The sequence below is a fragment of the Zeus faber genome (assembly GCF_960531495.2).
Source record: "Zeus faber genome assembly, chromosome: 2".
Taxonomy (NCBI): Eukaryota; Metazoa; Chordata; class Actinopteri; order Zeiformes; family Zeidae; genus Zeus; species Zeus faber.
This window is the reverse complement of record NC_137189.1, coordinates 41170118-41192948: the sequence shown is the minus strand read 5'-3', so window position 1 is coordinate 41192948 and position 22831 is coordinate 41170118. Positions and strand designations below refer to the sequence as shown.

At 45.2% G+C, this 22831-nt stretch overlaps 1 protein-coding gene across 4 annotated transcripts in view; it reads right to left on the bottom strand.

Annotated features, from left to right (window-relative positions):
• lrrfip1b (leucine rich repeat (in FLII) interacting protein 1b) overlaps window positions 1-22036 on the bottom strand; it is a 40150-nt gene extending 18114 nt beyond the window's left edge. For 3 of the 4 annotated variants that reach the window (XM_079996950.1, XM_079996951.1, XM_079996952.1), the window contains exons 1-4: window positions 21716-22036; window positions 7773-7859; window positions 1487-1531; window positions 574-624 (exon numbers count right to left, since the gene is read on the bottom strand). In XM_079996950.1, the coding sequence (XP_079853076.1) occupies window positions 574-624; window positions 1487-1531; window positions 7773-7859; window positions 21716-21805 (273 nt within the window). In that variant the 5' untranslated portion in view covers window positions 21806-22036. The remainder of the gene's footprint in view (window positions 1-573; window positions 625-1486; window positions 1532-7772; window positions 7860-21715) is intronic. The other variant, XM_079996953.1, reaches the window with a different exon arrangement.
• Window positions 22037-22831: the final 795 nt, after the last annotated feature.

Sequence of the window (22831 nt, the reverse complement as noted above, 5' to 3'; positions counted from 1 at the left end):
TAGGGGACAAGTACTTCAGATCCGAACCCAAATCTTTATTTATCACACACGTGTGTGGCGATGGTGGCCAGTGAAATGAGATCTCTGCCCGGGGACCAGTTACAAATGTCCATCGCTGGTCAGACGACGATGTTCTGCATGTTTTTGGGTGGGGGTCCTCACTGATGTCACAAGGAGGAAACCCCATGTGAGCACGGGGAGAACATGCAAACTCCACACAGAAAGGACAACACCCCTGAGCACGCTGCCAACAGCCCCTGAAGCAGGAATTGAACCCAGGACCTTCCTGCTGTGAGGCAGCAGTGCAATGCACTGTGCCCCCGTACTCCTGGCATAGTTGACGAGGGATTCCTTATCTCAAACCTTACAAACTGTTATTGAATATGGGATGGTGTCCACACAAGTGAGGTCCCGTTGTCCTCGTATGTAAAAGCCCAATGTGTTGTCTGAAGTACGTCTCTCAATATCCACCGTGGGGTTGCGTAAATGGAGACAAGGAGAAAGGCAGAGGGACAGGAAGAAAGAAATAGACAGAGTGGAGAAAAAGAAAGTTGATTTATCGGTGACACTCACCCTGAAGCTTCCCCGGCTTCCAACCGACATTCGTTCCTCATCGTCTGATATCTGCGGTGACACACACACACACGCACGCACGCACGCACGCACGCACGCACGCACGCACGCACGCACGCACGCACGCACGCACACACGCACACACGCACACACGCACACACACACACACACACACACACACACACACACACACACACACACACACACACAACAGGTTAGGAAACATTTCTAGGATTACAAGCAGGTTGTCTGAACAGGACACCGCGACACCGAGACGAGAGGCTTGGCTTCCTCTCATCTGCGGAGCGAAGTGATGATTGTTTTGTTCAGATCACAACTTATTTACTGTACTGCTCAATTTCAGCTTGCATTGGCAATTCAGTCACATAGCTGACAAAGCTGAAATGTTGGTGTGTTTTAGCCATGTCCATTTTCATATATGAGGAATTTGATGGAGGAGGAATTATGGTAAAGATTGAATTATGATAAGGGCTAATTATGGTAATGATTGGTACATAATAAGTAAGTGTATAATAATAAGTGGGTATAAAATATAATATAAATAGCGGTGCAATGATTTAAAAACTTTTAAATAATGTATCGTAAAAATTAAAAAACCATTACATTTCATAATCCCATTTAATAATAAGACTTATACTGGCGGTTTATCCAAGCAACCTGAGTGACATTCTAACCAAGGTGATATAATGTGATGGTAATTCACGTTGCCCTCCAACATTGTTAAAAATGGAAAAAAAAAATTAAATGAGAAAGGGGAAAAAAGAGAGTGAGAAAGAATGAGAAATAAATCGAATAAAAGCACAGTATTAAAGAAAAAGAGAGTGAACACAAAAAGTCAGAGCATAAGAATAGAGCAAAAAAAGGGGTCAAGAGAAAAGTAAGGGATACAGACCGAGGTGTGCCTCCGTGAGTGGTGAGAGTACCTCTCGCTCTCCTCCTGCAAGGCCCCAGAGAAAAAATAAATGAGAAAATAAGTGTCACGTAGAAAACAGGAGAGAAGGTGGGAGAGTGCGAGGAAACGCAAAAGTATTTCCACTGCACCAGCACCGTGTCGCACAGTCATTTTGAGGGCTGGGTATCGTCAAAGAAGGTGCAATACTGGTACTGGTCAGTACCGGGTTCCACCACTAGAGGCGCGTTATCACCGCAGTACAAATATGACCAGTATGTCGCCGATACCTTCCCAGTGCCCTTATTACACCACAGAATGGAGGCAGAAAGAGGTGTATTGTGGCATTGCCGGAGATATTACCAACGTATTGTTCGCGGCGCAGAGAGCGCTTGTAACTGAAGAGAAAAGCACGAAGCGTAGAGGTAGCTCTGACCAACAGCTTTTGCGAGATGTACAGCATTGGGCTGTTATTGGTGATAATATCATAATACATATTATTACGTGGCCCTGTGGAATACTCAATTCTGATTGGTCAATAGCGGCAATCATCGGTCAGTTATTTCTGAATAATGACCGCTGTTACGGGCAACCCCTTATACGCCTGAATTTATGCCCCCTCATTATCGCAAAATAACCCGGACAGGGTGTCGCAGTCCTGATCATCTCGTTCATCATGTAGACAATGTAATTTTTTTTCTTGTGACTGTTTTATAGAGGCATCAAAAAAAAAAAAGAAAAAAAAAAAAGCGACTTTTAGTGCCTTTAAACAGAATGGAAAAGATACTGCGCAGAGGTGGGAGGGCCAAAATGCACTTGTGCAGTGGAAAAAGGTTCTGGCAGAATGGAGTGAGAGGAGGGTGAAGCGTCTACACGTGGCTCAAGTCACAGCAGGAAAGGTCCCATTTGAATCCCACGCCAACTTTGTCGCTGAAATAAAGTTTCCTGTGCGCGGAGTGGAAAATAAATGGAAAACTAGGCCCCTACTCCCAGCATGCAGGCAACAAAGTGTCTACTCCTGTCATATATTCTGTGAAGAGATTAAATGCAGATTGTCAGAGAGGGAGGGTGTGTGTGTGTGTGTGTGTGTGTGTGTGTGTGTGTGTGTGTGTGTGTGTGTGTGTGTGTGTGTGTGTGTGTGTGATGTGTAAGCCCCCCAGGTCATGTGACACAGATGTAATCCTCCCCGTGTGTTTATGATTTTGGTGAAACTGCCAACCACATAAATATAAGCAAATGGAGACGACATGCTGAGGGGGTTCTCCTGAGTAAGTAATTTTTCTTCCAAAACGGGGTGAAAATGACACACCACACCACAGGAATACGCACTAAACAGCCAGTACACATGCACAGCTCTAAGAGCACATGCTCCATTCAAATTTATTCCGCATATGAGGGTTCAGTGGAAACAGACATGGATTAGGGGGGGGGGGGGGATCGGCTGTGAGAAAACTGCTCTTGGTCTGAGTCTCGGCCTAATCCATGTCTGTGTCAGCCCCTGCCGCCCCCGCCCCCACCCCCACCCACATCAGCCCCCATGCAGGCGTCGTAGCACACTAACACTGGGGGGGGGGGGGTCTACTAAACGTTCAGTTAAGAGTGCAGGGACGATGGCGTCATGGCATTCTGACGCGACTCACGCCAAAAAAAAAATTTAAAACACTGCGATCCCCGACTTTTAACATGGTGGTTTGACAGCACAGCGGGGGGGGGGGGAGCAGCCTTCTCGTCCGTTCTGTTCCGTCACTTGTTGTGTCGGGGTTTTCGTGCAACGTTTCCTGGGGCTTTAATGCGCATCATTTAATAACATATGCACAACTAGAGCAGTGCGGATTGAAGCCGGGGGGTGGGGGGTGGGGGGGGGGGGGGGGTGGGGGGTGCGACACTCTGTGGGGCAGGGGTGGGTATGGGGGTCCAGCGCCTTGCTCAAAAGTACTTTAAAAGGCGTAGACAGTTCCGCTGTTGCAGGGTCAACCGCGGGACCTTCCCGTTACGGAACCGGCAGCTTTCACTGCTGTTATACACCAGAGGAACGCTCAGGGCTCAAACACACCCTACGTACGTACGCCGACGTGGACGCTTTAAGCTGCCCGAAGCTGCCTCCATGCGTCCCGGCGTTCCGAAATGTGTCGTCCGGAAATCTTTAAAGCGACCCAAGCTTGTACCAGTGGCAGTACAAAGTACTGCGGCGGGGGGCGCTACGTCGAGCGACAGCAGCGAAACCGTCAGAGAGCCTCCCAAATCGCTGATACCTCCTATTTCTTTACATTTATTCGCTAGTCGCTTGTGTTTCAAAACAAAAACAAAAAAACAAAAAACGATCCCTTCCGCTCATCATTGCGGTCGAATTTGACGGGACTCTGGCGTGCGGAGGAGCATGTTCATTTTTAGAAACTCCCCGTCCCTCCTGCGACAATCTATTTATACTCCTCTTTCTCTCCCGTAGATAAAGTGCAAGATGACACTCCCAAAAAACTGTTGACATGTTTGTTTGTGATCGTTGTGGTCGTTTGTCATCGTCAATGTCGTTCTACGAACCACATCGTATTCGTCCTCTACCGGCCCCCGGTGGAGTCGGGTCTAACGTCCACGTTTGCGTGCTCGCGCGGGGTATGTTTCGGCCCTGAGCCTTTTGGCGTTCCGACAAAATGGAAGAGGGGGATATGCAAGGGTTACACTGGTGCTCATGCGGTCCACAGAAGAAAAAAAAAAAAAAAAAGTCTGCCGTTTTAACTCCTACCATCCACTGTTCAATATGTCCCCACTTGCTGTCCAGACCATAATATTTCTGAAGAATACGCATAACAGTAAGAAGAGAGTGTTAGATGGGGGAGGGGGGGGGGGGGGTCAGAGACAGCAGGTTAGTAGATTCTGAGGGATTCTAACTTGATGGCCCGGGTGGAATCACATCCACATACTGTTATCTATGTTTTACCTAAGTGGTGCACCACGGGGGGTGGGATCTAGGGCCAGACAGAGATTTTGAGAAAGCGGAGGGCTGCCAATCTTTTCCCGTGGAGGGTTGATCCGCATTTTTTTTTTTTTTTCAAACATAATTATAAGGATTATATGAAAAAAAAAAAGACATTTTAGTTGACGATCGATCAAATGTGGTCAACAATGTAATTTGTCTTTTTGGTTCATTTTATGCCACTATCATAGTGGAAGCCGTTAAGAGTGCAATAATACACATCCACAATATGGAGGATTTGGGGAGTTAATTTATCTCAACTCAACTGGTGGAAATGTTCCAAATTCAAGTTTTATGTAAATAACCCGGGCTTGATTGAATTCCCCATTAATTTAGATGGAGACGTACGATTGTGTGACCGAACGAGTTTATAAAGTGATCAACGTCAGCTCAAATAATTGCGATTATGCGAGAGACGATGATGTCACAATTGTCACAGTTCCATACGCAAAGATCTGAATCGCTGAATTGTCACCAGCCAATCAGAGACGACGAAGGCTTAGCTCACCCTTTCCTAAAATTATGAGCAGCTGACTTTGCTTGTCCAAGGCTTTTTAGAATTGTCCTAATAATATACGGTACAAAGACTAATATGCTAAATTGATATGGTCTGGCTCACAGTATCAGAGCAGCTCTTGTTCTCCAACGTTGAATATATTAACATTCAACGCACACAACATTAAAGCTGTGATTTCCGACGTATTTGTTGTATTTCTTGCTTTAAAAAAACACCACGCTTCTATTTTCTTATTTTAATCAGACAAGAATCGAATCCGCAAACCCACAGAAAACCATAGAGGTGGACAATTCCAGGTCCAGAAAGTAAAGGTCCTGCCATGTTTTTTTGCTCCAGATATGCGCAGATCAAATCCACACGGTTGACGCAAAATCCCGGAGCGGAGCTTTAATTTCTGAAAACCGGATTTTTCCATCTATGTAGAAAAACCCGCTCATCTGGCGCACCGAGTAGGATACAACCAATAGGAGGAATTAGCAGTTCATATTGGAGCCCAAATCCCACATCGAGACTGAAAAATCTGTTCAAAAAAAAAAAAAAAAAAAAGTATGGGTGAGTCATCGAGAAAGGAAAGATTGAGGGAGAAAATAACAGAGGAGAGAGAGCGCAGAAGAGGGAGGATGATGGAGGGATGGAGTCCTACCTTCTGAGAATGATAAATCTACGCCAGGATTGGAGGCCGGAAAGAAGAAGTGTAGGAGGAGATGTGGGAAAAGAGATGGCAGCAGTGGGAAAGAGAGAGAGAGAGAGAGAGAGAGAGAGAGAGAGAGAGAGAGAGAGAGAGAGAGAGAGAGAGAGAGAGAGAAGAAGGTGGGGAAAAACACACATGGCAGTTTAGGAAAACCCTGGGTTGGAGATGAGGAAGTTAAGGACGCAGAGGGACTCAGAAGACACAGAGATCAACATAAACCAATCGATTCCTTCAGACATCATGTGCAACAGAGATAAGGTGTTTTGCGAGGTTGCGTAGTTCAGTTCAGTTTCCGCATCAAATGAAACTTAAAGGGAAATACTCATACTCAACAGAAAAGGTACGAGTAACTCAATTGATTAACCGTAAATAAATTGTAAATAATGTTTGTGCACTATGGCGGTCACCAACCTTTTCAGTCGATCAATTTCTGAATATCCACATGAATTACAAGCAGTGATCTATTTCTCTCAAAATCATCAACTTTTATCCCCGCATCACCTCGACATGGTTTTTGTAAAAGAAAAATTAAAAAACAAACGGAAAAAAAACGAGGCGCTTTATCTGAGCTCCGGGTCAGGTTCGGGTTTCAGAAAGTGCGACCTCCAATCCAATGTTCACGTGAAGGTGTGTTTGCATTCAAATGAATGTTAAATTACTCACCACGTAGGAATGAGGCATAGCTTTGACTAAAAGTTAGCGAGTCGACCCTTCCACTTCAGACGCCAAAACATTTCTGTCCTCCTTCCAGCTGAGTCAATGGCAAATGGCCGTGTCCCTCCAGGTTTCAAGGTGCATTTGAAGGGAAAAACAGATACACGTCCGCCCCATTGTCCTTCTACTGTCTAATCATGTGGATGACCTTTGAACTGGGATGCGTCAACAGCTGGGTCAACCAGTTTGGGAAATCAGGCAGGTTAAATTAAGATGTAGTGTTAAGAAATACAAAGGCATCTGTAATATCTACTAAGGAGATATTATATATAACATATATATATATATACATACTGTATATATACACATATATACAGTACATATATGTGTTAATTATTTTACTTCCATGAAGCACAATAATTGATCCATGCCAAAATGGACCATGGCTGCCAGGGGAGTTGTGTGAAACGTTTTAAACCTCATCATTGTGGCAGAAGTAAGATTAGGTTGCTACAGCTGACTACGTCAATTCAACTATGTGGACGTTGAGGCTTGATTATAGTCCGAAAGGGACGCGGACAGCGGATGCACACGCGGTTCTACTAGCGTCAGTGTGCTATTTCTTTTTTTTTTTTTCCTTTTGATAGAATCACATTTTATGCAAATACATATCGAATTGCTGTCCATTGAATATTCCAGAACTCGACAGTGTTGATGCAGCGACTGCGTTTATAAGACAATGACTTAAAATCTAATTGTAGAGACGTAACACAAGGAAGGTTTCTTCAGATGTCGTCGCACCACTTACCACCATATTTGATGGAGATTTTGCCATTCGGCACAACACTAGATTTATTTATCTATCTATCTATCTATCTATCTATCTATCTATCTATTTATTTATTAAATTTAATTTAAAAAAAAAAACATTTAGTGTGCCATTTCTAGCACACTCGAAATCAAATTGGGTAAAAAAACACATATTTGCTACAGCTTCCATGTTTTGCCAAACAGTAGCACTGGGGAATACCTGCTCGTATTTTACCGGTTTCCAGGTTCCATGAAATCGTAAAATACTGACCACCAAACAGAGTCAGTCGCTTAGCAACCTCCGAAGGTTCATGTTTAGGTGACGGCTGTCCACTTATTTTCTGGCAAACTCTTGTTTAATTCTGTTCTGTTGTTGGTCGACTGTTTAACAAACCTGTGAAAGAACTTAGCGGATGTGCAGTCGACGTGCTTATGTGCGTACAGTACACGTGGTAACAAAATCTGGGAGCTGCACGGACATCCGCTGACATGAACGTCTGAGGTCATTTACAGTTTCCATTCCCCAGTGCGGCCTTATTTTTCTTGAACTTCCGTTGTCAGTCCGTTGCGCTGGCGGCGAAACGGTGGACTGTGGAGGGATGAAAAAAACAACAAAAAACCCCCCCCAAAAAAACACGTTCCTCACCTCCTTCTGCTGTCGCTCCAGCTCTTTCATACGAATCTCCCGGGCCTCGGCGCGAGCTGCCCGCTTGGCTGCAAGCCTGGCCTCAGCCTGGGAGGGGGGGGGGGGGGGGGGTGGAGAGACAAATAGAGGGAGGGGGTGGGGGGGGGGTTGAGAGAGGGAGACAGAGAAAGAGAGAGAAACAGAGCTGGTTACAAAACAAGGCTGAAGTTAAAATGTGCCCGGGTACAGTAAAGTGGATCTACTGTACTCGTCTGTGTTCGAGACGCGAGGCCAGTGTGGAAACTGAACGGGGAGACAAATCCAATCAGGCAAACTGTCAGCCCGCCCTGCCGAGGACCCGCTTCAGCCCGATTATCAACAGGACCCTTGATCCAATCACTTGGTGTCTTTTGCTGCCATTGTTTGGAGCAGTGTGACTCGTTGAACACACACATACAGTTTATAATAACACCGCTTGCATTAACGTAGTTTTTACTCTTTATTATCATCAGAATGTATATTTCTACATAACAAACCGCAGGTAACCTATTTAAAAACAGAAATTGGGAATGCAAACTGAGCGTAGCGGTGTCAGCCAGCTGGTGTTGAACTCATTGACTCGTTTCCACGAAGCGGCTTTGAGGATAAGACAGGGGTGTCGCGGTTCAGATGCGAAATCGAAATGAGCGCCCGATTGCGAACTTCGAGATCTCAAGCAGGTTGGCGATCCTCCCCGTGGCTCTGCGGGTAATGCTGTGCGGCGTGGTCGCCATGTTGGAGCGGTCAAGATGCGCCGGTCAACGAGTGCAGTGTGCGCTGGGGCTGTGCGGGGGGGCCCTCTGTGGGAGCTGTGGTCGGATCCGCGGAGGGTCCGCTCCCACACTGCTCCCTCCCCTCCCGTGCCGTGGCGGGCCGCGCCGCGGGGTATTTGCCACCGGACGGCGGGAACATGGGCGGGATTTTTTCAGGAGCGATCAGCCATCTGCTCCACAGCAGAGCAGCAACAAGAAACGGAGTAAATTGAATACAACTAGAGTTTTTATTTGCTTTGTTTGGAGAAGAGGTCACTCTGACTGATGGGAGCTGCAGGTAGTCATTTTCCTTTTACTACCAGCGTTCCCCTCTGGCAAAAATAGCATCTGTTTTTCCTGCGCTTATTTTGGTGAATAGCTTAGTAGTGTAATAAGTAACTCATTGTTTATTATTCCAAAGTCTAGTTTTGCTAAAGCTCCCAACTGTTTAGTTGTGTTGTTTAAATATTCTGATATTTTTTTTATATTCATAATTTTTTTTTTATCAAATAAATCGTACTTATTGAGAAGTGTTTTTCTTTACAAATCGAGACTCGATGGTCTAACAGTGCATAGCCGTCTGCCGTCAGTGCTGTAGGTACCATACTTTTAGATCGAATCGAATCGTGACCTTAAAATCGAAAGTCAAGTCGAATCGTGGATTTGGAGAATCGTAATACCCCTAGAATCAGAGCGTAGTTTTTTGGGTTTGTTTTTTTCCAGTTAATGACTGCAAGGATAAGCATGATTGCAAATGTAACAGGAAAAATATACTATAATTTATTGAGCAATGAAACACCCTTAAACCCCTCAAGTATAAGCGTGGGACAATTTGAGATGTACATAATAAAAAAAAAAAAATGCCATTCAATGTCTCTGTATGCTGTTGCTATTGTTGGTGGCGGGGTCCGCCTTTCCTGGCAAGTATGCAAAGATCAAGCACGTGTGAGAAGTGAAAGGCACCGTGGTGAATCCAGTAAAGTGGCGCCGCTAGTTGCAGTCAGTAAACTGTCAATATGGATGAACATTTGCAAAAAAGAACAAAAAGTAATCCCCACCGCCTCAAGTGAAGCAGAAAAGTTTTAGAGCGAAGACGAGGGTAAAAAAATGTGCCCTTTCCAATGGAATTTTGGGACTTGCAGTGCAATCCACTAGACACAGACGATCTTATTGATTTCCACTTTAACATTATTACCAAAACTAAGGTTCCAGGAAACCCCCTAAGCATCATGTTGGCCGCTTTGTTCCAAGAAAACTAACTGGTAAAACAGACTCATTCCGCCTCTCTCATGGTTGTGTGGATTAAAAAAAAAAAAAAAAAAAGGAAGGTTTGAAATCATAAACAGCCGAGGGCGTGAACGTGAGTTGTTTCCACCGAGTGCAGCAGGAGAGGATCTGGCTGAGCCAGCGTTTCTGCGGCACTGGTGTCACACCCGCCCCAACGCCTTGTCAACAACACGCCCTGCAGCCCGCCGGCCCGCATACCACTGCCTCCTCCGTCTCACCTGTCACTCCTTGTTGTGGTTGCGTTCGTCACTCCGGCGCGAAGAAAAACAACGACGGCGAGGACTTGAAGGGCGATGAAAGGTTTGACTCTTTTTTCCAGATTCGGCTCTTGATGAGTCACTCGGATTAAAATTTCAGTTTCCCCCACTTTCGGCCGTTTGATTCAGTCAGTGGAACGCACGGTGAGCGAGAGGGCACCTCCAGCGAATGCTGAACGGGAGTCAGACGAGTCGGTCGCCTCTGAGTTGACGATAGAATTCTCACGGGGAATTATTTAATTCCGTCAAAATCACTAGTTTGACTATGGGAAACCCTTTTGCTCTTAATCAAATGACAATGTTTCCAGGAGATATTGGCAAAAAGTATTATTTTAGTCCTGTGCATTACATGTCATGTTGCCGGTAACCAAGACATTTGACAGTGTGCGCTACCTGATCAAATACATAATTAAATAAGGGGATTAAATGTTTGTGTACAATGAGTAGAAGGCCAAACTTTGGGCCTGTAGCAGTTCCCTACTTACGTACTTTTGACATAGAATGGCATCAAAACTTCCTGTGCAACTCAAGCGAACTGTGAGACACCGTCCGCCCGCTATGGCAAAAACAGTTTGTCGATATTCGATCTTTTCTGCTTGCGAGAGCCCGGCTTGTAGTTTATCTGATGATTCTGATTTTTTTTTGGACCCCCTTGGCCTCTCCCGCCATATTTATTAAGGTTCTCCAACACCCCCCTCCCATAGCAGCTCTGTACATGAAGTAGCTCCATCCAGCATAGTGCAGCTTTAGTCATGCACCCGAAGAGAAGAACGCGTTGCATAATTCAATCATATTGGGTGGCAGCCTTGAAATTAAACGGAAAAAGATGAACTTTCAGGCACCCTTATATTATCCGCAGGCGCAAATCGTTGGATATCTAACGCGGGACCCGCGTGATGCACAGTCCCAAAAATAGACGAATAAAACTCACACTGCACAGGGGAAAGGGACATTGCTCTGTTGCGATGCGGGAGAGAGATAGTGGTCATAGTTTCATTATCGGGATATTCGTTGGGAACAAACAAATCATTCACACAACTGGGAAGTATGGAGTCACCGCGGCAAGAGTTGTTTGTCTGTTTGTTTGGTTTACAAATGGGTAACTGCAGCCAGGCAAACAGGCATCCACTGGGACTCAAACCTTGGTTTGTGAATGAAAAAAAGCGACGTGGCCAAACAAGGTCCTTTAGTTTAAACTCGACGGGTGAGAGAACGAGTGGATCGTCAAATTTATACTCGTATCAAATGTATATCGTATATCCATGCCGCGTCATAGGCTCTGTTATATCAAAACGCTGGATATGACATAAGGATAAATACTTTCACTTTCAATACTTCAGTTACATTTGACAGCAAGTATTTTCAGTCCCACCGAAGTAGGAATGGCAACTTTGGCACTTTCCACCTCGGTGCTACTTCTACCTGTCATTTTGCGTCGGGGAATTTGTCGTTTTGCTGAAGTAAAAGCTCCGCGTCCAACCACCAACATTTAAGACTCTGGCACACGACGCGCCGCAGTTTGAGCAACACACCTCCGTGGATGACAGAGACCAATCCGAAGTGCATGAGTGAGTCAAAAGTATCATCACCATCAACATCTACAACCCCAAAGCCGCCGGGAAACCAAGCGAGTTCATGCTCCGTCATTGAGCATTTCTGCGGGTAGTCGAGATTATTTTTACCGCTTCTACCATTATTTTCGGGATAGTCGGCGGCACTAGTGACGACGCCTCCGCACTCTTCCTGGAAGCCAAGTCACCACACAGCACGGACAGACGGCCTCCTGTTTACCACACTGGGATCAGCCTGCAAGTTGAACTCATGCAGGAAACGGCAGACCAAGCGCGCCGGCCGCGAGAGAGACCATACCGCTCAGAAATACATTTTTCTGGAACGGAGGTGGGAGGAAAAAAAAAAAAAAAGAAAAAAGTTTCCTCCTCTGTAGTGAAAGGCAGCCCTCCGCAGCCCATAATAATATCGTTGTTTGTCGGGGATCATTGCCGGTGGCTTAAACATAGAGAGGGAGTGAAGAAATATGATTCTAAATAAACACGGCTTACGGGAAAGTCTCAACTCAAGCCTCCGACAAGCAGGAGAACACGGACGCGGGACTCGGGGATGATTCCTTCGTCGCGAACCAATCCCAAGAAATGACTCTGGAGTCGGGAGTCGCTCCGGCCCAAGAGTCGTTTGTTCTTTTTGCGTGCGACGGTAACTGCTCCGGCTCTCCTTCGCCGGAGGCGCCCCCTCACTCGCGTGTGCGTTCCATGAACTCGATCTCACGATCAAAGAGTCTGAAAATGGATTGAAACTTTGCGAGTCGTCAAGAGCCGATTCTTAAAAAGATAATGAAAAATTAAAAAAAGAATTTGGAATAAACGTTTCAAGACTAAACAACAGTATAAACTGTAGTTATTAGGCACCGATTAGGACTGGCAGGCATAATGTATAATGTAATCAGAGAGAAATGTCCGATTATCTTTCCTGTTCCAAGTGGCTAAAATGAGCAGCAGAGCCTCGGGGAACGAACGGCTGCAGACCACGTGGCTTCCAGGAAGCTGTAAGAGGCGGTCGTTTTTTTTCGGAGGAACGTTTTGAAAGTGAATGATCGTCGCGCGCTGACAACTTGAAAGTTTCCTATCCGTCCATTTCTACATCTGTAGTGGATTATTATTTTTTTCGCCTTTGATCTTACAACCCTACTAGGACCCGATGGGGAACAGCCGCTTGTAAGATGCATCCGAATGGATTCAGAAATGAATTAGTGCCGTGATAACGTGGAGTCTGCCAGCCAGGCGTCACCTTCAACCCCTTTACCAAATATACTACTGTATATACACATGTCAGCAATTTTCAGCTTTAATCTTCTTGCATTTAGCCAAATGGCCATTTTAAGTGCTTCTCAAAGCGCACTTGCATAGCAGGTGTTGCTTTTAATCTTAAATCCTGTTTAAGTGGTGACCGGCAATATACTGTACTGGGAGTATTGCAGTATATATAGTACTTGTAGATTATTATATGAAAGTACCAATATGAAAATAAATAACCTGTATGCCACATGAGTGACATTTGATCAAAATAGTGGTACTTCACTTCAAATTGTCATCCCATAAAAAAAAAAAAAAGTATAGCCACAAATTACAGTTCTATGCTGAAAGATAGTTACAGGCCGAGTAATGAACCAAAAATTGTCCAAAGGAAAAAGCTATTTACTCCTCAACTGCTTGAGAACCAATCGTCAAATGACTAAAATAGTGCGTTTAAACTTGAGACTATTAGCTCATTTGCCTCAAAGCACAAGAAGAGTTTCCAGCTTCCTAAGTTTTCTCAGTTTCTTTCTCAGAAAAAAAACTACTTTTTACAGGTGAACTAATACTCTTGTGCTGAACAGTGAAACGCTCTGAGGCTTGAACTTCCAGTTTGGGAATGTTGAGAGTTGTTTCATAAAATGTGTTTAAGCCATAAAAAAAACCAAAAACGAATAAGACGCCACGAGCCTTTACTTGATAAGGCTGCTCTCGTTGGTTTGTTTAGCGGCACATAGGGTATAAGACAGCGGTTGTAGTGATGAAAGTTTTGACTCTTTTTTTTGAGATTCGGTTCTTTACGAGTTACTCAGTCAAAAGGATCGTTCAATGTTCCGCCTCTTCCGTTGTTTAATTAAGTTGCTGTAGCGCAGGGTGAGCGAGGGAGGACTTCCAATAACCATGTCTGAGAGACAGAAGAGTTGGTTTGGCTCCGAGTTGTGGAGGGAATTGCCACGGGAATCATTCAATTCTGTCAAAATTATTTATCTTGCTGTAGTGTGAAGAGTAAATCAGTCCCATTCACTATGAGCTTGGGCTTGATCCGCCTCGCATAGTGATATTCGGCTCTTCGGCTCCCCATGTCCTTTGTTATGAAAGACGCACTTTCATGACACCAATAAATACAAAATAAGCAGCGGTAGTAAAAATGGTCCGTAAAACCACTACAAAAAGCCCACGGAAGCCAACAACTACACAACATGTCAGGATAAGTGCAGCCCTACCATTTTGAAATGGTCAGAATTTCACCATGTTACACTGGTAAAAATCCAAAGTCTAATGTGCTGTAGATCATGTGATTTACAACATGGAGGGAAAGTGTTCTGCTGGGACCGTGTGTGTGTGTGTGTGTGTGTGTGTGTGCACTGAGCAGGAATACTCTCTGAAGACTAATCCGTTCTTTAAGCGTGGCAGGCAGTCACCACTCCGTCCGGCCTTCCCTCCGACTCTGCCCCACCCCACAACTTAAGAAGAGGCTTAAAGTTGCGCCCTGAGTCAGGCGTCACACCAGGTCGGCAGTGTAGGCGCGTTTGCCAAAGATGGGTTTGCGGTTTACATGTTACAATGAACGACTTTGTTTATAACATGTGGTATGACTATTTCAGTTGACAACTGTCAAATAATTGTGATTATTAAACTGTCTAATGTTCATTTTTCCATTTAATGCCACCATCATAGTCCAAGTCTATAATATTGTAATAATGCATGTCCACCTGTTACAGAACTGTCATCTATTGATTGCATTGAACATTGGCATTGACTCATAAATGCGTCTACATTTGCCTTCATCCTCAACTGAAACACACCTAATCTGTGCCGTCAATGTTGATTAAAAACCTGATTATGTAATAACATGACAGCCCTAGGTTGGTCTTTTTTTGTTTTCTATAAGGCGTTCAGACCTTTTAGGCTATCTGGGACCAAAATGTAAATACTTAAATCCTGTTGTTTTTTGTTTTTTGTTTTTTGAACCAACCTTTCATCAAATAAATCATCAATGAAGGACTGGCAATCAACTATATTTTTTTAAGTGAGTCAAAGTCTAATATTATTTATTTATTTATTTATTTATTTATTTATTTATTTATTTATTATTATTATTATTATTATTATTATTATTATTATTATTATTATTATTATTATTATTATTATTATTATTATTATTATTATTATTATGGGACCAGCCCGCATTATTATTATTATTATTAATTTCTATTTGGCATTTTTCCAGCTGATAGTGTGTGTGGTGCACCACAATGGCCGAACCCACGGACATGAACAAAGTGTCATTGGGGTCGGGGCAGTTCAGACATTTTGTGGTCTAAGTTTGATCCACTTCGATCTTTATTTGGATAATTAGTGAACATTTTTTGCCAATCTACTGGAAGTATCCGGACTGTGGCGGAGCTTGGCAGGCTGCAGTGGTGGAGCTGGCTGGGGTGGTGGAGCGGGGTGCTTTGTGACATCATCATCCAATTTGTTATACATGTGCACGTTGTCGCTCTGGGGGGGGGCTTTGCATGGGGCGCGCTGCGCTGTGGTCTAGACTACATTGCTGTGTATTGGCTGCTACGCACAGGATCCGTACTGGGTCAAGACGAGAGGGAGCTGTGTTCCACGGGAACTCAGAAAATTGTGACTCGTGTTGGTTGGAAGTGATGCTGCGTTCCATGGGAACTTGGAAAAGTTGTTTGAACTGATGCTGCGTTGCATGAGAACTCAGAAAATTCTATTTCGGCTCGATAGGAAGTGATGCTGCGCTCCGTGGAAACTCTGAAAACTTTAATTTGTAACTAATGCGACAAACCTGCAACAATATCTTTTTTTATATTATTAGGGGTCCAGCCCGGAATAACTGACGTCAGTGTTGTGTGGTTCTCATGGATCTCTCACAGACAAGATTTATAAAATGTGTATTTGGGGCAGTTTTGACATGCCATCGTCCAAGTTTGATCCAGATTGGTCCATGTTTTTTATCATCGCCGCAACGTGCACGCATGAGCAAATGTTGGCTTGCACAGGTCACATGATAGCATTGAAGTCTAGTGATTGGCCAACAATCAGGACCTCACAAAGATGGCAGCACTAACAGATGTAACTAACGTCAGAACTTTATGGATGTCATGGATCCAATGAACCCACAGACAAAATGAATAAGACGTGTATTCAGGGCAGTTCCATCACGGCGTCGTTCGAGTTACACCCAGATGGGCGGTTCAGTATTGTGGAAGAAGTTTGTGATCAACAATCGCAGCTTCCCCAAGATGCCGCCACGCACGGATGTGTAAATCCTTGCGCCCACGCGCAAGTTGACACAGATTGCAACGCACAGATATAGTCAGGATTGTACTTTAACTAAAGAAATATAAGATACAAACTCTTAACCATACGAAGCTACAAAGCGACACGTATTATTTTACAACTATTAACCTGTATTAGGTTTTAAGTATTACCAGAAGACAATTTGATTAAACAAAAGTGCAGCATATTAAACGTCAGTTATAGACATTCCAGATATATCAATGTAAACAAATTCCCTGAATTAAAATGACTGGTCACAATGACCATAAACAATTAAAAAATACAAGGAACATGTATTTATTGTGTATGTTTTCAAATATTTTCATTATTTTTGTGTTTTTGGTGTAGCCCACTACACACGATTCATTTAATTATATATCCTCTTTATTTATTTATAGGTTTATGAAATACATTATTATTGTGAAGGCAATTTTATGTTGATTTACAAAGTGCCATAAAATAATTCTGTTCCCCAAAATGTATTGATGTAATGATGATAAATAATCGTGATCACAACTGACTAAAATAATCTTGATTATCATTTTAGCTATAATCACGCAGCCCTACTTCAGAATGGTAACGGCCATAAGTTGCAGGGTAGAAAACCCACCCAGAGCCGCAAACACCGCCCGGTCATAGCATTACACTGAAACCAGGCCGGAACCATCGACGGGTTTTCGAATCATCAGCCGGAAACCCGTCAGTCGACTGAGGTTCTTCAAGTCGGGCAGTCGTTGTTTTGTTTGTTTTGTCAATCAGTGTGCGTGACAATAACAGGATAAAACAGATAGAAGCTTCCATAATGCACAGGGATAACATTTAAATGGGAAATTAAAAATAATGGGAATCTATTATCTATAAATATATTTTTATATGTGTGAATCGTCCACGTCCGGAAACGAACATGGCTCTCTGTGCGCCTCGATCACGGAGGAAAGTAGGGATGGGTATCGTTAAGATAATCACGCTTATCTGTTTTGTTTTTTTTTTTAAAGAGAAAAAGTAAATCATATTAAGAGCGGAATCAACACTGCTTTATTTTCTGCGCATTACGCATGGGGAGGGGGCGACCAGGGCGCAATCTGTGCCCTCATCTCCTCGTGAGTGTGTGAGAGCCAGGCAGAGGGAGCCGGCCCCGGGCCCCGCCCCCCTCGTGCATATCTCCATATCTCCAGCGATGGAGCTGCAGGGAGAGCGAGGGGAGGGATGTGTCCCTTCTGATGGAAGCGAAAATGCCTCTCAGACGAATACAGGCGGAGTGACGTCGGAGCTTATCGATGCTACGGTCTTTCACAATTTAGCCCCGAGGCCCATTCCTCCGTCCGGTTCTGAGCCGGGTACAGTCCTAATAATAACACACCCTTAAATATGGCCTTGCTATCAAAGTATATATCATCTCTTTTAATTCACATCTAAAAGAATACTCTGTCACCACTGAGCGTGATGGAGACGGGAGGGATGGTAGCGATGTCGCTCGACTTATAATGCCCCGACCGTTTTTTTTGTTTGGTTTGACGCTGCGGCATTGGAGGGGGCAGAGGTGAAAAGAGGCAAATTCAATAATATTTAAATTTCCGCCGTAATCCAAGAGAAAATCAATGATTTAGCCTCATCATGTTGCGATGGTACAGAGAGCGATTAGAGGGCGGGGTGGATACTACTGCTGCAGAGGCTTAAAAGATGCAGGTCACACACACACACACACACACACACACACACACACACACACACACACACACACACACACACACTTTAAAGAGGTACAAGACAGAGATACACAAACAAACACTAACAGGCACACAAAAATACACAAAATAGTTATAATCCGTAAATACACAAAAAAAACAGTCAAACTAGGAGGAGTGTAGTGCAGAAATATAGAACAACACACACACACACACACACACACACACACACACACACACACACACACACACACACACACACACACACACACACACACACACACACACACACACACACACACACACACACACACACAGTGGGGCGCTTCAAAAGCCACAGCTGTCAGTTTGCCCAGTAGGTCACTTCCTACCCGTTGAGGACAAAACCCCAGCGAGACCCATTTCTCTCCTGACAACATCCTCTCATCCCCTCCACTCCAACCCCCTCCACCCCACCCCACCCCGCTGCTGCACCCTAGACAGCCTGGAACACATGTTATATGACACACTCCGGCTCAGGAATGGCTTTGGTGTGGTTCCTCGCTGGTGTACTGAGTCAACGGGAGATGGACCAGTCGTCCACTAAACACTACGCTTGTTCTCTGTGGCAAACAGCAAGTCAAAGGTCATGAGAATTGGGACACACAGTCTTTAAGAACCAAATTTAAGAAACAAATTTGCACCATAGCTAACCTAAGGTACCTGCACTTTAAGAACTTTTTATTTTCTTTCCGTGGAGTTGTACTGACAATGCAGCAGAGCCTCGAGGATGATGTCTATTGCCACCGCGCTGATGCGCTGTGACCGATAGTCATGCAACCAGAGCTGGAACGTCATCCGAACAACGTTTACTATTCAATGGACACACACCCAGCCCCGACAATCTTCCCATTCCTTAAAACAGCCGCCGGGTTCGGGTTACACCGGTTCGACGGCGCAGCGGGTGAGTTACGCGCCGAAACCGGTGTAACTCACCGCCCGCGGGGACCCGCCGTCGGGGGAAAGTGACGCATGGCTTTCCACCTGTGAAGGCTACTTCGAGCCGCAGCAAAATGCGGTGCTATTTAACATCTGCGCTCCTTCCTTCAGAGAGTACGGCCCAGGCCGGGGTGTGAGGGAAGCACAGATAATAAGGTATTAACGGGGGGGGGGGGCGGTTGGTTTGGGAATTCAAGTTCCAGTGCACAAGACGAAATGCAAGGGTTGGGTGACACACTGTTATAATATCAATCGAGATACGACACTAGATGTTGTCTGGGTTTTTGGTTTTGGATATTGTAATATGGTTCAGTTGCCTGTTTATTTCTTGATGAAATGATTATCTTTAAAAAAGACTGCATACTCACTGCATACTGAGCTGTATTGCTGTTCTGTTCGGTGTTACTGTATCGCTGTGCCGCACTGTTGTATACTGTACTGTATATCTCCACACACACTTCCTCACTTTATTCACATATCTGTATATACAAATCGCCGATCCCATATACATAATATATATTCTATTCCTACTTTGTATTATCTTTCCGAGTCTTGTTTTATTTTTATTTTATTTCATTTATATTATTCTATTCCCTAACTGCATTAGGTTTTAGGAATCAGTTCGTTTCAGTTAGTTGCGGTTTAGTAACTATTGTGCGTAATGCCCGGGCGCGTTGCAAAGCCATTTCACTGCTTATATGTATGAACGTATGTATATGTATGCGACAAATAAACCTCTTGAATGTTGACTCTTGACCACCTGACAGCGACCACCAAGTTCAAGCATACGCACCAGTGGGTCCAGGACCCGTAGTTTGCAAACCATGCTCGCCATGTCAACAGTTGGAGCGTGTGTTACCGGCGTGCCTTGCTCTCCCATTCTAAATGCACAGGGGACCACTTCTGACACGTCGGCGCAATCGTTCACGGACGCTCCCGGGGAACCCACTGAGCTTCCTCCGGGGGAAACAAACACCGATCGATTACACTCCGTGCCAGACCGCCCACCGGCACCCGGCTCCTCCGTCCCTTGAGTGACGCATCATTTTCTCCGGCGTGTTTCGCCGTGGAGGCTGAGGGAGGGCGAGTTGGTTTTTACTCGCTCAGCATTACCGCGAGGGTGGACAATAACAAGCAAAATGTCCTTTTCTGTCGGCGCACAATAACAATAAGGCGCTTGAGAAGCTTTTTCGGCATCCACTTCGGTCTGGTCTCCGCCTCGCTCGACAATAGCCGAACTGTCCCAGTCGGTCGACAGACAAAGGGCGTCCTTGTGACACGAAATAGGATATCTGCAAACTCTCTCGTACACATGACAACAATTACTTCACAAGTACCGTCGGCTGAATGTTTTCGGGGATTTGGAAAAATGGTCCCGAGTCCAAGCATTGCTCTTTGTTGCCTTTATGGCGTGAGCGCAAGGCCGAGACAAATCCCCTATTGTGCGGGACTCCAATGCTCACTTTGTGAATTTTTTTGGACGAGCCACCAAAACAGCATCTGCCCTCCACAATAACATTTTGGGGAAGAAAAAAAACCAAAAAAAAAAAAACCCAAACAAACGGCTTTGTGTCGTTTTCCACCTCGACTTTCGCTTGAAGCCCCCTTTGACGCTCTGCGGTAGCGTTAGAGACAGGGTCCTAAATAGGGAACGAAGGGATGAGAGTTTCAACTGCCGGGTTCTAACTTGGCCATGGGCCCCCACAGTGTAACGCTTTCCAGATGTGGGGGGCGTCTGACCTGTGTGCCCCGGGAGCCCGGTGACGAACGAGACGGCGGCTGCACAGGGGGAGCCGATCCGAACAACCTGTTGGGACGTCTCTGTCGGCGCACGGCGCTGACAAAATACCTCCCTGCCCAGCCCTCCCACCCTCTGCGACTGTGTCATCGACTCTTCTCACGTGTCTTAATTCTCAGATTTCAAGACCAATAACTGAATTTGGATATTTAAAACGAAAAAAAAAAAAATGTGTGTGTGTGTGTGTTTGTATTTTATTCCCCCCCCCATTTTTCTCGCAAATCATCGGGTCGCCATTGATTTCAGTGGGAAATCACTTCCGCCTGCCAAAGCCTCCCACGTCACGTGTGACGTCCATTCAAATCACCGCAAATGACGTCACTCAGAAGTATTCCCAACCCTACATATACGTACATCCCTCTCTCAACTCAAAAAGCGATCATTTGTGATGTAATGGGCTTCATAGAACGGCACTAAAATATATAATAAAAATATTTATTATGTATTTATTTGTCATATACATATTGTTCTATTTTGCCGAGTTTTTTCGCTTGCATATATCTATTTATTATTTTGTTTATATTATTATTTTTTCATGACTCTACCTACGTTGTTTTCGACACTCCCTTGGAGTTTGCCCCTTTTGTCACCCCCACTGCACCGTGCGTGTATGACGTATGCGGCAGCTAAATCGTAAAAATCTCCAATCTTGAAACCCCATTCATGTATCTGCAGGCGTGACGGTTTTCCCCCTGCGCACTCCTGACTATGTAGGCCAAACCGACAACGTCTCATAATGGAGCTTTTGTCCAGGAGGATGCGTGCATATGGATCCATTGGTGGATTGGCCGCCGCTTTTGAGCCTCATTGGGGTCAAATTACTGACAGTGTCACGCACGGCCATTATACCGCACAAAACCACGAATGAACCGCGGCAGAGGTGGATCTGCAGCCCCGCGCCCTCACGCCGAGGCTGCCCCCCGTGGATGGATTTTGCGCAGCGTGACCTCGACTCCAGGAGGAATAACCTTCTCCCGCCCGCAAAAAAAAAATCAAATCAAATCAAATAAAATGATAATAATTTTTTTTTTAAAAACCACCAAGCTGAATTAGAGCCATACCTCCCGTGCGATCTGGTTGAGGGCATCGTCCTCCGCTGTCAGTTTTTCCCGATTGGGGATCCTCCTCCTCCCATTCACCTGGGTTCCCATGTTGATTCCTATTCGTTCAAAGGGGCGCACAGAAGTCGAACTCGAACTCGCGGCGCGCACGTCAACATCCCGCCGTCGCGCGTCCCGGCCGCGGTGCAGACGTCATGCTTTCAGTCCGTGACGTAGGGCGGTCAATTAAACGTGCGGGGGGCAGCGACTCCAACGCCGGTTCGTAAGCGCTGCCGTTAATCCCTGACCACCCCGGACCATGTTGCTCCGTTTGTCCGCCCCCCCCCCCCGGCCTTGCGCCGACCGGTCGCGGCAATAAACGATGGATTGAATATCGACGCGTATTGCCGATCGACAGTTATCGATTATCCCCTGCGTCGTCAGATCCTTAATCCGCCTCTGTCGACCAGAAAAAAACGTATGGAGGACAGCAAAAAAAAATAAAAAAAAATGTCTGAATAAATAAATGCCAATGTATCTCCTCCCCCAAAACGGTCGTTTGAGTCCTAAATCGCGGGCATCTCGGCTCCGATCGGAGGTGAGGGTCGCCCTGCAGCGTCCGAGCGGAGGGAGGAAACTTTTATTGTTGCGGAGCGACGGTCGGAGCCGTCAGGGGCCACATTCCGGGGGGCGGGGCGTCGCAGGTTGCGCTCCCTTTTTGGGATTCGGCTCTTGACGAGTCACTCGGTCCGAAAGAAAAATACCGACTCTCCGTCCGTTTGATTCCGACAGACGGACGGACAGACAGACAGACAGACCGACAGACAGATAGACAGACAGATAGATAGACAGACAGACAGACAGACAGACAGACAGACAGACAGATAGACAGACAGACAGACAGACAGATAGATAGATAGATAGATAGATAGATAGACAGACAGACAGATAGATAGACAGACAGATAGATAGATAGATAGATAGATAGATAGATAGATAGACAGATAGATAGAGAGACAGACAGACAGACAGATAGACAGCTAGACAAACAGATAGAGAGACAGACAGACAGAGAGATAGACAGACAGATAGATAGATAGATAGATAGATAGATAGATAGATAGATAGATAGATAGA